Source organism: Merops nubicus, unplaced genomic scaffold (assembly GCF_000691845.1).
Source record: "Merops nubicus isolate BGI_N331 unplaced genomic scaffold, ASM69184v1 scaffold31934, whole genome shotgun sequence".
NCBI classification, from domain to species: Eukaryota; Metazoa; Chordata; class Aves; order Coraciiformes; family Meropidae; genus Merops; species Merops nubicus.
This window is the reverse complement of record NW_008602802.1, coordinates 5,349-17,806: the sequence shown is the minus strand read 5'-3', so window position 1 is coordinate 17,806 and position 12,458 is coordinate 5,349. Positions and strand designations below refer to the sequence as shown.

General features: G+C 48.5%; 1 protein-coding gene across 1 annotated transcript in view; it reads left to right on the top strand.

Moving 5' to 3' along the window:
• The window catches only part of LZTR1 (leucine-zipper-like transcription regulator 1), a gene marked incomplete at its 5' end in the record, with an annotated part of 14,201 nt that extends 2,734 nt beyond the window's left edge, over positions 1-11,467 (top strand). The window contains 8 exons of the mRNA XM_008938481.1: positions 422-605; positions 2,340-2,509; positions 4,525-4,681; positions 6,080-6,206; positions 7,293-7,442; positions 7,658-7,763; positions 8,545-8,625; positions 11,351-11,467. Coding sequence (XP_008936729.1) covers positions 422-605; positions 2,340-2,509; positions 4,525-4,681; positions 6,080-6,206; positions 7,293-7,442; positions 7,658-7,763; positions 8,545-8,625; positions 11,351-11,467 — 1,092 coding nt within the window. The remainder of the gene's footprint in view (positions 1-421; positions 606-2,339; positions 2,510-4,524; positions 4,682-6,079; positions 6,207-7,292; positions 7,443-7,657; positions 7,764-8,544; positions 8,626-11,350) is intronic.
• Positions 11,468-12,458: the final 991 nt, after the last annotated feature.

Sequence of the window (12,458 nt, the reverse complement as noted above, 5' to 3'; positions counted from 1 at the left end):
AAGGCTGGCAAAGTGAAATTTCAAAGTAACAGAGGAGCTTAAAGTGTATCTGTGCAGGACTTCGAGCTCTAACTTTTGAAGGCAGGGTCTGTGGAGCCTGCTCCTTCTTCCTGCTTCAGGGAGAGATGCTGTTCCTGCAGAGGGCAGAAATATGAGCTCAGTGGGACTCACTCCTCCCTTTCTGAGATCCTGGTTTTGAGCTTTCTCCAGGAGCTCGTATTTGTTCTGGTGCCTGTTTGTCACAGGCTGTGGAACAGTAAGCCTCAGACACATGGATTCTGTGTTACTTGAAAATAACCTTGAAGATAAAGAGATCTTGCACCTTGAACGTGCAGCCAGAGAAGGATCTTTCCTCTGGGGTGATGCCTGTGAGCTGACCCAGCCTTGTTGGCACGTTTGAGTGTTTTTTCTGTCTCACTAGAAATCAAAGCAGGACATTGAAGAGGAGGGACCTGTGGCATGTCAGAAGGAGGGGACTGGTGGGAATGTGAAGCTGTGCCGCCTGCAGCCGCTGCTGGAAGTGCCCATCCGGGAGGCTGAGGCACAGCCCTTCGAGGTGCTCATGCAGTTTCTGTACACAGACAAAATAAAATACCCTCGCAAAGGTAGGACAGCAGGGTGAAAAAAATACCAGCAACTGAGGAGCAAACATTTATTTTGATACAGAGCAGGACTGAGCATTTACAGATGAGCAATCCTGCTTTTTTACCTGAGATAAAGAAAAAGGTTTCTATCAGAGCATGCTAGCAGTGCTTTGTTTTATTTGTGTCAGACATCAGGGAAGAGCAGGTTCTTGAGGTCTGCAAAAGGTGTAATTTGAACATTACAGCAGCCTGCCTGGGAGGGCCAGGTGTCCTAGGCTGGCTTGTTTCCTTTTTCTGGTATATTTTTGTCTGGTGGAAACTGAGCCCACACAGAAAGGCAGAGCAAGCCAATGTTTATCATCTCTTCAAAATGCCAGTCCAAAGGAATGCCTCCAGAAAGGCAAAATCCTTTTGATTCCTTCCCTGAAGATCCCTGAGCTCAAAGCACTTGCAGGCTGGGAGGTAACGGCCAGAGATCTCTGCTCCCACCCAGGCAGTCTGACTCCTGGCTGTGTTTGAGTGGTGAGGTTGGCTGGGCTGTGGGACTCAGGCTGGGGAAGGGGGGAGCTCCAGCTGGTGGGACTGGGGGACCTGCAGGCGTGTGGCACTGTTGGGTAAATCAAGCTACGTCTGCCCTGAGGCTGAAAGCTTTGCTTCAGTTCAGTCCAGGACCTTTCCTTTCTATACAAGGTAGTTCTCAGGAAAATGATGATTTGTATGCAGCTGTCCCAGGGGTTTCCCTGCAAGCTGCCCTCTGTTAAAACTAGCCTAAGTAATGGGGACAAGAGAACCTCCTCATCAGTGTCTGCTGCCAGTGCAGATCCTGCTCTCAGCCAGTTCACTGATCCTCAGCATTCGGACCCAGGACAGGATCAGCCCAAGGAAAGGGTTATCACACTGAGCTCTTCCCTTTGTTCCAGGTCTCCCAGGCAGCCAGCTACCCTTCCCCCAGCCCCTCAGACCTGCTCCTGCTGGGATCCTCCAGTGGCCCTGTCCAGACCATTTGTATTCCGAGTTGCTCCCCTCAGTTCAGAGAGCAGCACCTTGGGGACCCATCCAGAGGCTGAGCTAATAGAATTGGGCATGCTTATCAAGTGGGATTTTCTGATTAGACGCAGGGAAGGCACGTGACACACAAGAAGGCTTTTCTTTATCAAAAAGTAGTTACAGCAGATGGCCAGAGATCTCCTGTGAGGAAAGCAAAGGCTGTGAAGGATTATTCTGTAAGTTGGTGTCCCAGTAGCCCCACTGCAGTGCCCTACAAGGGTCCTCAGTGCCCTACTCTTAATTCAGCCCTCTCTTCTGGGTCAGTCTCAGGTCTGTACACGCCCAAGCACAGAGAGCCTTTGTCTGTCAAAGTCAGGGAACTGATTGCTAATGCTGCACAAAACCCGAGGACTTCAGCAGAGCTGTTAGCAGCAGAGCACTTCAGAAAGTCAGGCTGCTACCTTCAGAGCTTGTTAGTTTTCTTAGAGACTTCCCTTTCTTTTGAGGGCTCTAAAAAAACTGTGGTCCATATTGTCCCAAAATCTTTTTCTAAAAAGTCTTTTGGGGTGGCTGCTTCATGCTGCAATTTTGAAACTCCATTTTAGTGTCAATGCAGCTTCTGTCTAACCAGCAATGGGACTTTTTACTCCAGACACTGCCCATTCTACCAGTCCAAATACTCAGGTTGATGTGGAGAGAAATACTTTGAGGAAGGTTCCTCTTTTTGTTCTGTGAGCTCTCCAGCATTTTTCTCTCTTGTCATTCCAGGTCTTGTGCAGGATGTGTTGCTTATTATGGATGTCTACAAACTGGCCTTAAACTTCAAGCTCTCCCGGCTGGAGCAGCTCTGCCTGCAGTACATTGAAGCGTCCGTGGACCTGCGGAACGTGCTCATTGTCTGTGAAAATGCCAACAAGCTGCAGCTGGATCAGCTGAAGGTAACCACGTGTCCACACAAAGGAGCTCCTAAGAAATTTTTAAAAATAAAATGGTTGTAATTCATGTTTTGCAAAAGCCATCACCTTCTGCAAGTTCCATTCTTTGCCCTAATTGCAGTGGCTTGAGCATACGTTGGTGTGGGTTGTCCTGCACTTGCTCCTGGGTATTGTGTTGGGTTTTTTCACCACGTGTTTGGTACTTTTGAATATCTGCCCTGTAGGATGTAAAGGGCAGAGTGACTTTGGCTCTTCACCAATTCACCCTCACTGCAGCAAGATGGAACCAGTGCATTTTCTGATCCCACTGTTTTATACAGAGACTGCAAACAGGTTCTTTAACCTCTTATATAAAAGTTAATTCTGTTCTCATGCCTTTGATATGAAAAACACTCTGCTGGAAAACCAGAATGTGTCTGCAGTTAGTGGGCCAAGGGCTTTCAGGCAGTTGCTGGAAGTCATGGTAGAGTCCATCCCCCAGGCTTCAGACCATGATTTGCTGTGAGGGTCTGGTTACTGCCAGCACTAGCCAGGGCCAGTTCTGCTCAACACTGCAGAGAAGTTCCTCCACTCAAGTCCAAAAGTCAGTGCAAGGTCACCCACTGCCTGTTTGAGCAGCCTGTGCACATCAGTTGGCCACATAGCTGATGGTTGCAAGCAGAGTGAGGGTGGAGAAACTGTTGTGCAAAAGCACTTCCCTGGGCACTGTGTGCACTGGATCTGGGCAAAGAGGACAGCAGTGGAGTCAGCAGCAATGTGTAAATGCTGGCACAGCCTTTAGTGTGTAGGGCCATGATGCCATCAGCTGCTCAGGAGCTCGGGCAGGTATCTCAGCATTGGTGGGTGTAGTGCCAGGAGTTTCACATCAGCCAGCCACCTCCACCTGCTTTGGCTCCCAGCAGGGTGACAGGGACAACTCCATTTTGGTCAGGATCACCTTGAGTTGGCATCTTGTCTTCTCAAGGGTGCGTTAGTCCTCCTGGGTAGATGCCATCTCCAGGAGGCTGATTTCTGGCATCCTAGTAATTGTTTAAAACTTTTTACAAATGGGTCCTCAACAGATTCCTTTGGATCTCAGGTGAAATAACTTGGCAGAAAATGGACAGTAGTAATTATTCTTTGTGTGAGTTTTGTGCTCACCTTATGGTATAGATTGTATTTTTTGCTAATTAAAGTGTCCAGAGGGAGAGCCTTGGTTCACATTGGCAAATGAAGTGCCATTTTTTGTCCTTTTAACTGTTTTAGGTCTGATTCATTTGTCACCTTTCCACCCATGGAGTTCTTAAGCAGGTTGGTCATACCAGAACCTGCAGGAGCTCTTCAGACTCTTTGCAGCCTTTACAGAAAAGTTTAAAGAAGAATCCACACAAGGAAATTCTGCAGACGATTTATACCCTTAATAAATAGAGTTAAGAGTTAAGATCTGTTCATCCTTATAATTAACTTTTAGTATCTAATTGTGTAAAGAGTTATTATGAGATAACATCCAATCCTAGTTAGCCCTATGAGGTTTTGAGTGTCTCCTGAGATCCCTGTTTTAGAAAGCTTGAGAGCAGCTAAATGGGAGACAATTAGTCTTTTCTGTGTCATTATTTCTTAGTCAGGTTTTTCTAGATAATTACAATTGTCCTGAATTGCTTCTTCAAGCAGGAGCCTAAGAGGTCCCTTGCTGAGAAGGTCATTGATAGCTCCAGCTGCAGGATCTGTGTGGAGGGTCACTCAGAGAAGGGTGGCCATTCACATGTGTGACGTGGTAACCTCTCTGCAGTGCTTTAGGATGACTTAGAATCATTAGGGTTAGAAAAGATCTCCAAGATCATCAAATCCAACCATCAACCCAACGCTGCAATGACCACTAAAGCATGTCCTGAAGTACCATGTCCACACTTTCTCTGAGCCCCTCCAGGGCCGGTGACTCCAGCACCCCCCTGGGCAGCCTGGGCCAGTCCCTCACCACTCCCTTCACTCTGACACAGTGAATCAGTGTTGTGTTGTGTTTTTTTTCTTCTTTTTTTAAGGAACATTGCCTGAACTTTGTAGTGAAGGAGTCACATTTTAATCAGGTAATAATGATGAAGGAGTTTGAGCATCTTTCTTCATCCCTCATAGTGGAGATTGTCCGGAGGAAGCAGCAGCCGCCTGTTCGCACGCACTCGGATCAGCCGCTCGACATCGGTAACCTTGTGCTTCACAGAGGGACTGCTGCTGCTGGGGTTGTGTGGCTGGTGGTTTGTTTAGTCTGGGAAGTAGCCTGGGAAATAGGCCACTGCAGTCCACTGACTCTCCAGTTGGTGTAACTGTGCTTGGGCTGTTTCCCAGACTGAGGCAGAGCGTGCCAGTTCCTCTTCCAGGGAGCTTCAGTCAGAGCAGCATCCCCACCAAACACACAACAGCTCTTGTGGGGTGTGGTTGTGTCCATGCAGTGAAATAGCCTTACTCTGTTCAGAGAGATGAGGCAGGAGGAACAGGAGGGTATAGAGAATGATTCAAAGAAAAGGCAGTGGACATTCAGCGTAAGTGGACCAGAAGGTAACAAAGCTGAGTGGGGAGCTGGCCTGCTCATGGGGTTTAACTGGAGGAGCAGGAGTAAGGAAGATCTGAGTAAGCTGCCTCTGACAGTGTGAGAGAGAGAGAAGCATAGAACAATTAACCCAGAATAAAAAAAAGTTACTGGAAGACATAAACAGAAGACAGGGAGAAGACTTTGAGAAGATAAATAACCTGCATTAATGTTCAGGCCATTCATTTTTATTGTGTGATTGTGCTGGAAGGAGGAGATTTGATTTACAGTTCTGTGTGGAATTCATCAAGACCTGATTTGGGATTAGTTTTATTCAAGATTTTATCATTGTGACACACAAAAAACCAACTGTAATAGTGAAATTTGCTGAGGCCATGAAGCTCAGAGGCATTACCAGTGTTACAAAGGTAATTGGGAACTGTAGAGAAAGCTAGGGAAGCCAGTCCTGGAAGGTCAGGTAGAAAACCTTTGGCTGGCTTTTGTCCCAGGGAGGAGAGAGGTGCACTGTGCAGGAGGATGGCACAGGCAGCTTCTGTACCCAGAGCTGGAATGGTGTGAGAGACCCAAACATTAAAAGAAAAACAAACAGAAAATAGGAGTGAATTTGGATCAGACTTGAACATGCTCTATTTCTCAGTTATTGTGTATGTTCAATGGTTAATTAAGATGTTGGATAAAAAAAGCCTTTTTGAGGATTTGAGAAATTCTTTTCACTAAGAAAATTTTCATGGTGGTTCAAAATAAGGAAAATAAAAAGGTGGGGGAAAAAAATCAGATTTCTTTGTCTACAGAGAACACCTTTCAGTGTGGCCACTGGTGGTGTTTGCTGTCAGCAGTTTGAAAGCAGAGCTGCCACATTTGCTTCTGGGCTGGGCAGCAGCTAATGGGTTGTGATGGGGACAGATGAAGCTCATTTTGCTCCAAGGTTACGAGGAAGAGCCTGCCTCAGACTCACCCCAAGGGTGAGCAGCTGGAGCTATGGCTTGACCTGGTTCAGTAGTACCTGGTCACCTGAAACTATTGTGTCTTTATTTCATTATGTTAACTTCCAGGAACATCTTTGATTCAGGACATGAAGGCTTACCTGGAAGGAGCTGGGACTGAATTCTGTGATATCATCCTTCTCTTGGACGGGCACCCACGGCCAGCCCATAAAGCAATCCTGGCAGCCCGCTCCAGGTGGGTCACTGCTGACTGACCCTCCAGCAGATGTGGTGCCTGTGAAACACAGTGCTGTGCTTGCTTTTTTTAGCAGGCAGGGAGGAACTTTGTGCCTGCATGAAGCAGAAGATACAGCTTTGCTCAATGAGTGTAATAAGCCTTTAAGCAACGGCGATTAAATAGTTTTTTTTCAATTTGATACCCAGCAGGGAGAGATAGGAGGAAATTAAAACTGTAGAGATTCTCTAGAGGGTGTGTAAGAAGCTGCACTGCAAGACAAAGAGTCTGTAAAATCACAGGAAGGGAAAAAGAGTGTAAAACATAAGGCAGTTGCAGAAAAGTGAAAAGCAGGAGATGTCCTCTGAGGTCAAAAGGAGTCTTCTGATGGAGAACACCCATTTCAAATCATGTGAAACTTGAATCTCCTTCTCACCTGCTGATATTTAAGACTGGATGTGAATAAGCATCACACAAAGTGGTGCAGAACAGAGACTGGATTATTCCTGCACTTTGTGGCAGATGCAAGGAGTTCACCCTTCTGTGATGGGTGCTCTTCTTCCTCCTCAGTACCTGGGTGAGGTGGGTTTGTCCTTTGCTGGTGTGTTCTGTGTACCTGCACCTCTGTGTTCTGCCAAGCATTAAGTGTTCACATAAAATATCTATTGCAAATACTGTCACAGTTTTTTTTCCAGTCTCAGTATTCATATTCAGTATTAGTTACTGTGATATTTTACCAAAAGCATTTCACAGCTCTTAAAACAACCCTGCCTGACTGGCAGCTTGTAGATACCAAGGAAATTCTTAATGCTTTAAGCTCTCTGCTGGGTCTTATGCAAATTAGACAAAAATCAAAGCACCATGTGTCCTAATTTTCAAGAAACAGAGACAGATTTCAGGTAATGCTGATGGAAAGGAAGGAGGATTATATCTGGAGTTCCCTCACATGCAGATACATACGAAACAGCAATTTAGCAGTGGCTTTGCCCAGGTTGTTACCTGGATTGCTGCTCTGGAAGCTGCAGTGCTTACTAGCAGCCTTTGGACAATACTGGGTTACACCATCTGTCTGCAGAACTGTTACATCAGTTTTATTTCCTTTTCCAGTTACTTTGAAGCCATGTTCCGTTCCTTCATGCCAGAGGATGGGCAAGTGAATATCTCTATAGGTGAAATGGTCCCCAGCAAGCAAGCATTCGAGTCCATGCTTAGATACATTTATTATGGTGAAGTGAACATGCCTCCTGAAGACTCCCTGTATCCTTAAACCTCAGGTGGTTGAAGTATCTGTCTGCAGTGCATGTGGAGCAGCTCACCTGCCTGTTGCTCCAGCTTGCCAGGCACAGCCTGGGAGGATTCTTTGCCAGGGCTGCATTAGCAGGTGCTGCAGTTTGACTTCAGTCATGGATTTGTATTTACAGTCAGTGCTGTGAACTTTGCTTTACCATTTTTTTCCTTAATGAGATGAACAGCTACCTCTTTGCTGCACCTTACTACTATGGCTTCTCCAACAACAGACTGCAGGCCTACTGCAAGCAGAACCTAGAAATGAATGTCACAGTGGAGAATGTACTGCAGGTAATTGTCCCCAGGCAGCTTTAATTAGTTGCTTGACTCAGATACAGGAAAGCCAAACAGTCCAGTCCAGTGGGTACCCCCAGTGCCAGGTTCCTGCATCACTCCCAAACTGATGTCCCCTGAGACTGCACAGACCTTTCTGACAGCCAGGCAGGAGTGCAGCCTTCAGCAGCTTTGTTTCCTTGATTTTTGTGTCACTGGTGCTCCTGTGCTGAAGTGTTGAGCACATGTTGCTTAGCTGGCCAACAGGGTGTTCCTCTGGAGCTCCTCATCCCCCATGGCAGCAGACCAGTGTTGCTGAAGAGCTTCTCAAGATGTACCATGTGCTCAGCACTGAACTCCAGGCCCTTTTTTAGACATTTGTAGCAGGGCAAACAGTGACTTTAGTCATGTATTGGTAACACTGACAGGATCTGGCAGTGAAGGTTAAGCTAACAAAGAACAGTCTGATAAGAAAGCCTGCAAAGCCATCTACTTGAGAGGCAGAGTGAACCCTCTACAACATCAGCAGGATCTATTCTAGTGTTAACTGCTTTTGGCTCTTGCCAGTCTCACTGGGGCACTTCAGGAGCCTGACTGAGAGACAGATCTACAGTTTCCTACTGATTATCTTCTGAGGACTCCATAAATATTAAATCCAAGGCTTATTTTTGAATAGTTTGTAATGATAAATGGAGATGTTCCCTAACTCAGAAGAATTCCCTCCTCTGAGCCAGAGCAGTGTTTACCACTGTACATCTGAGCTATGCAGAAGGAAAATCACATCTTGCTTTTGCTCTAGATTTTAGAGGCAGCTGACAAGACCCAAGCCCTGGACATGAAGAGGCACTGCCTGCACATCATCGTTCACCAGTTCACCAAGGTTGGTTGCATCTTTTCTGGGGCTTTTGAGAGCTGCTGTCCTCTGCCACTGCCTTGGTTAAAGACACGTTAATATAGGAATCCATTCCCCTCTTTCTCCCCTGAGAGAGCTGAGAGCTGGCTCAGGGTCACTGACACTGCTGGACAAGTCTGCTGGGTGCACTTGCACACACAAGTAAATTAAATGCTAACAACCTAGTCTGGAAATGTGAAGACCTTCCAAAAGAGAAGTTACCCAGAACTGCTTCCATTTCGGTCTGTTCCAGCTGCCAGGTTTGTGCCCTGCCACAGCTGGGGTCTCCTGCATAGCAAGAGAGGTTCCTGGTGTGCTGAGGGCTCAGATCTCTCACTGGTGGTTACAAGTGTGCTGGTCACATTTCTCTGGGAGTGTTCTCTGTCGTGGATGTCACACTGTCAAGTGCTCAAAAGGCAATTTTCCATGTCCTGGCTGGCTTTCTGTAGTTTCCCTGGTCTGACACATGGGATGATGCATTAGTGATAGGGAGGGCCGGGAGCCTGAGGTGCTGATAGCCCTGTTCTCACTCAAGAGAACAAGGGTATTGTCATCGAGTTGTTCCTGTGAGATGTGATCCCTCCATGTGAGCTGAGCATGTCACCAGTCCATTGCACAACTTATCAGCATTGAGGGAATTGCTGGATACATCACAGGAACTGGGATTTCTGGATGCTGTGCACTTACTGATCCTAATTCCCTTGTTAGTATTCAAGTAGCTCGCTCTCTTTTGTGTTAAACCTCACAACCCTCCTGCTGCTGCCCGTGGGGAAGGAGGGCACTGCTAAGTCCAGTTTGGATGTGGAGATGAGATTGGGAGAGGTTCAGCTCTTCACTGAATGCTGAAGATGCTCAAGCATGATGCATTTTACATTCAGAAATAACAGAAAATGCATTAAAACCTTGAGAGTGGAGCCAGCAGTGGGGAATCACACTCCCAATGGAGAGTCCCCAGCACAAGATTACAGCCCCTGCCTTCACCTGACTTGTGTTCTTCTGGCCTCATGAATCCTGAGGGTGGCCCAGCTTCAGCAGGGGATGGAGAGCAGTCCCACTGCGGGTCGTGGGGCAGCCTGGTGGCTGGGACATCTCCTGGGGCTTGGGGTCAATGCATTACAGTCCCTGAGAGCTGACACCTCACGGGCTCAACTTCCCAGGGAGGGCCCCAGGAAGCTGAACAGGTTGGTGTGATTCTCAACAGAACATGCTGGGGGGAAGTGAGCACTGTGACATGTCAGACAAAGATTTGAGCCGAGGGGCATCACCCCGTTGTACAGCACTAGCCAGAACACGTGGACATGCTTTATACTGAGCTGTTGACTGTTAGAACAGTTTTCATCAAGATGTGGCTGAAGACTGTGAAGCAGATGTGCACGAAGAAGTCTGAATGACACAATGTTTTCCTTTGGCCTGAGAGGCTTCGGTGTGTGATGTTTGGCCCAGCTGGGGGTGGCTGTGTGGCTGGGTACGAGCAGCCTGTCCTGCAGCCCCAGGCTCTGGGGGGTGGTTTGTTCTCCCTGCACAGGCCCTGTGGGTCATGGAGGCTGGGGCAGGGTGGGTGTGTGGCTGCTGGGGCCTCCTGTTCCTCAGCCTGAGCAGCACTGCTCAGTGCCAGCTGCTGGGATCACTTCCCCTCAGTGAGGGCATTCACTGAAGAGCTGTTCCCAGAGCTTCGCTCCTTTGGGCCGTGTGTTTTTGGGCCCTCGTGTGTCGGTACCATGTGGAAGCTGCAATAAAAGTGCTGTTCTGAAGTGTGTGAGCTGCCACCCTGCTCTGTCCTGCGCAGCGCGTGCCTCGGGGCGGGGGCAGTGTTCCCACAGGGTGCCAGGTCTCCTCCCCCCAGTCCCCACAGACCCTTACGTGGCAGACACTGCTTCAAGCACGTGTCCTGAGCTCTTCCTGAAAGCGTCCTCAGTTTCCTTCCTGGGTTTCAGAAGATGCTCAGGACATCTTTATTCTTTATCTCAGCCAGCGTTCTTAGAGTGGTTCTTTTATTAGATCAGTTAATACAGGCTGGGTAAGTGGACTCAGCTTTTGGGCAGTCTGCCTTCAAGGCTGGGCATGCACCTTCATAACTCTAGGAAGAGGGATTACTGGCTCCTTCTGTGAGGTTGTGGGGAAGGAAGGAATGTGTCAAGCTGCTTTTGGTAACAGTCAAGCTTCTGAGCAGTCTTAAGAGCATCAACTTTTTAGTAGATTCTCATATATCTGGTGTGATGAAGGTTTTTGTTGGCCGGTGCTCCAGTGACCTGCTTTGACTGCAGGAGGCTTGCCAGCAAAACCAGTGTGGGCCTGAGCAGGAGGCCCCCCTGGGAGCACAGGGCAGAGCTGGCCGGGCCCCGAGTCACACTGTCACCAGAGACACAGACAGTTCAGGGCTGTGCTGCTGCCTGGCTTTGCCCTGGGGAGGGTGCTGGGCTGGCAGCCATTAGCAGCAGGCTCTCAGTAGGAGCAGTAAGGAGGCAGTGCCAGGATCAGCATTTCTGCCTCCCCTGCTCCCACCCCCTGCAGCCATCGGGCACCACAGGACAGCGCCGGGGTCCCCGTGGGCTCCTCTGCCAGCCAGTGCCACGCTGGGTGCCCAGGCTGTGCAGTGCCAGAGCTGCCCCTGCCCCAGGGCTGGCACAGCTGGCGTGGTGACACCTCAGAGCTGATCTGGGGAGGAGTTTAATTTCTTTCTTTTTTTTCTCTTCTGTTTTTCTTTTCCTTGAAGGTCTCCAAGTTGCCAAATCTGCGCTCCCTGAGCCAGCTCCTCCTCCTCGACATCATCGAGTCGTTAGCTAACCACATTTCAGACAAGCAGTGTGCAGAGCTGGGCTCAGACATCTGACACACTGGGGCAACCAGCTCCTCGCCCCTTCCGTGAGGGAACCTCACGTTTACAGCTGACTCTTCTCTTTCACCATTCCACCCTGAGCTGTTCAGAGCGCCCACAGCCCGTGGGCAGCTGGCTGGCTTGCCATGGACTTGCTTGGTCTGTACCCTCCTGGAGAAGGGTTTGGTCTCTGTTACACACACGTAAAACCGAAACCATTACAGGAAGTGAATTTATCCCATGTGGGTTTGGGAGTAACTTGAGTTCAGAATTGAGCCCATTATGACTTTTATACTGTAAAATAAAGGAGTCATGAGTAAGGGAGTCATTCATACTTTGAAGTTCAATGTTCAAAGAAGAGCATTTAGAGAACCTCAGCTGACACAGCCGGGGGCTGTAAGGGGAAGTCAGAACTGGAAGCAGCGCGTGGTGCTCCCAGTGAGGCTGACCATGGATGTAGTGACTTCTTGGAAGCTCTCCATGGCATGGATTAAAAGAGAAACCCTTTCCAACGGCCTCGACCGGTCGCTGCAGGAAGCCTGGGCCTGTGCTCTGCAGCAGGTCAGACTAGAGATTACAGCAGTCCTTTCTGACCATCAAATCCATTAATCCTGTCTCCCTAAGCCTTTCTAAATCAATTTATTAATAAAGAGTTAACATCTTCTCCTGGCATTTGGTGATTGACTTCACTTTCATTTTGGAAAAAATTAAGCAAAAAGAGGTTTGAGCTTGAGGAAGGTCACTGTTAAAAATGAGTGTGCTACTTCTTGTTACTAATCTTGTGCTGAAGTGTCTTTGGTCGTCGTTCCCTTCGCGGGAAGGTGACTGAGGGCTGAGAGCCCTTCCCTGGGCAGGGGCAGCTGCTGTCCCCTCCTGGCTCCAGCCCTGGCTGCCCCGGATGCCTCCCACTCTGGAGGGGAGAGGAGCTCCCCCTCTCCCGGCTTGCTCGGGGAGCACCAGAGATCAGCTGGTGCTGGTGAAATGTCTGCTGGCAGAGCTGCTCCCG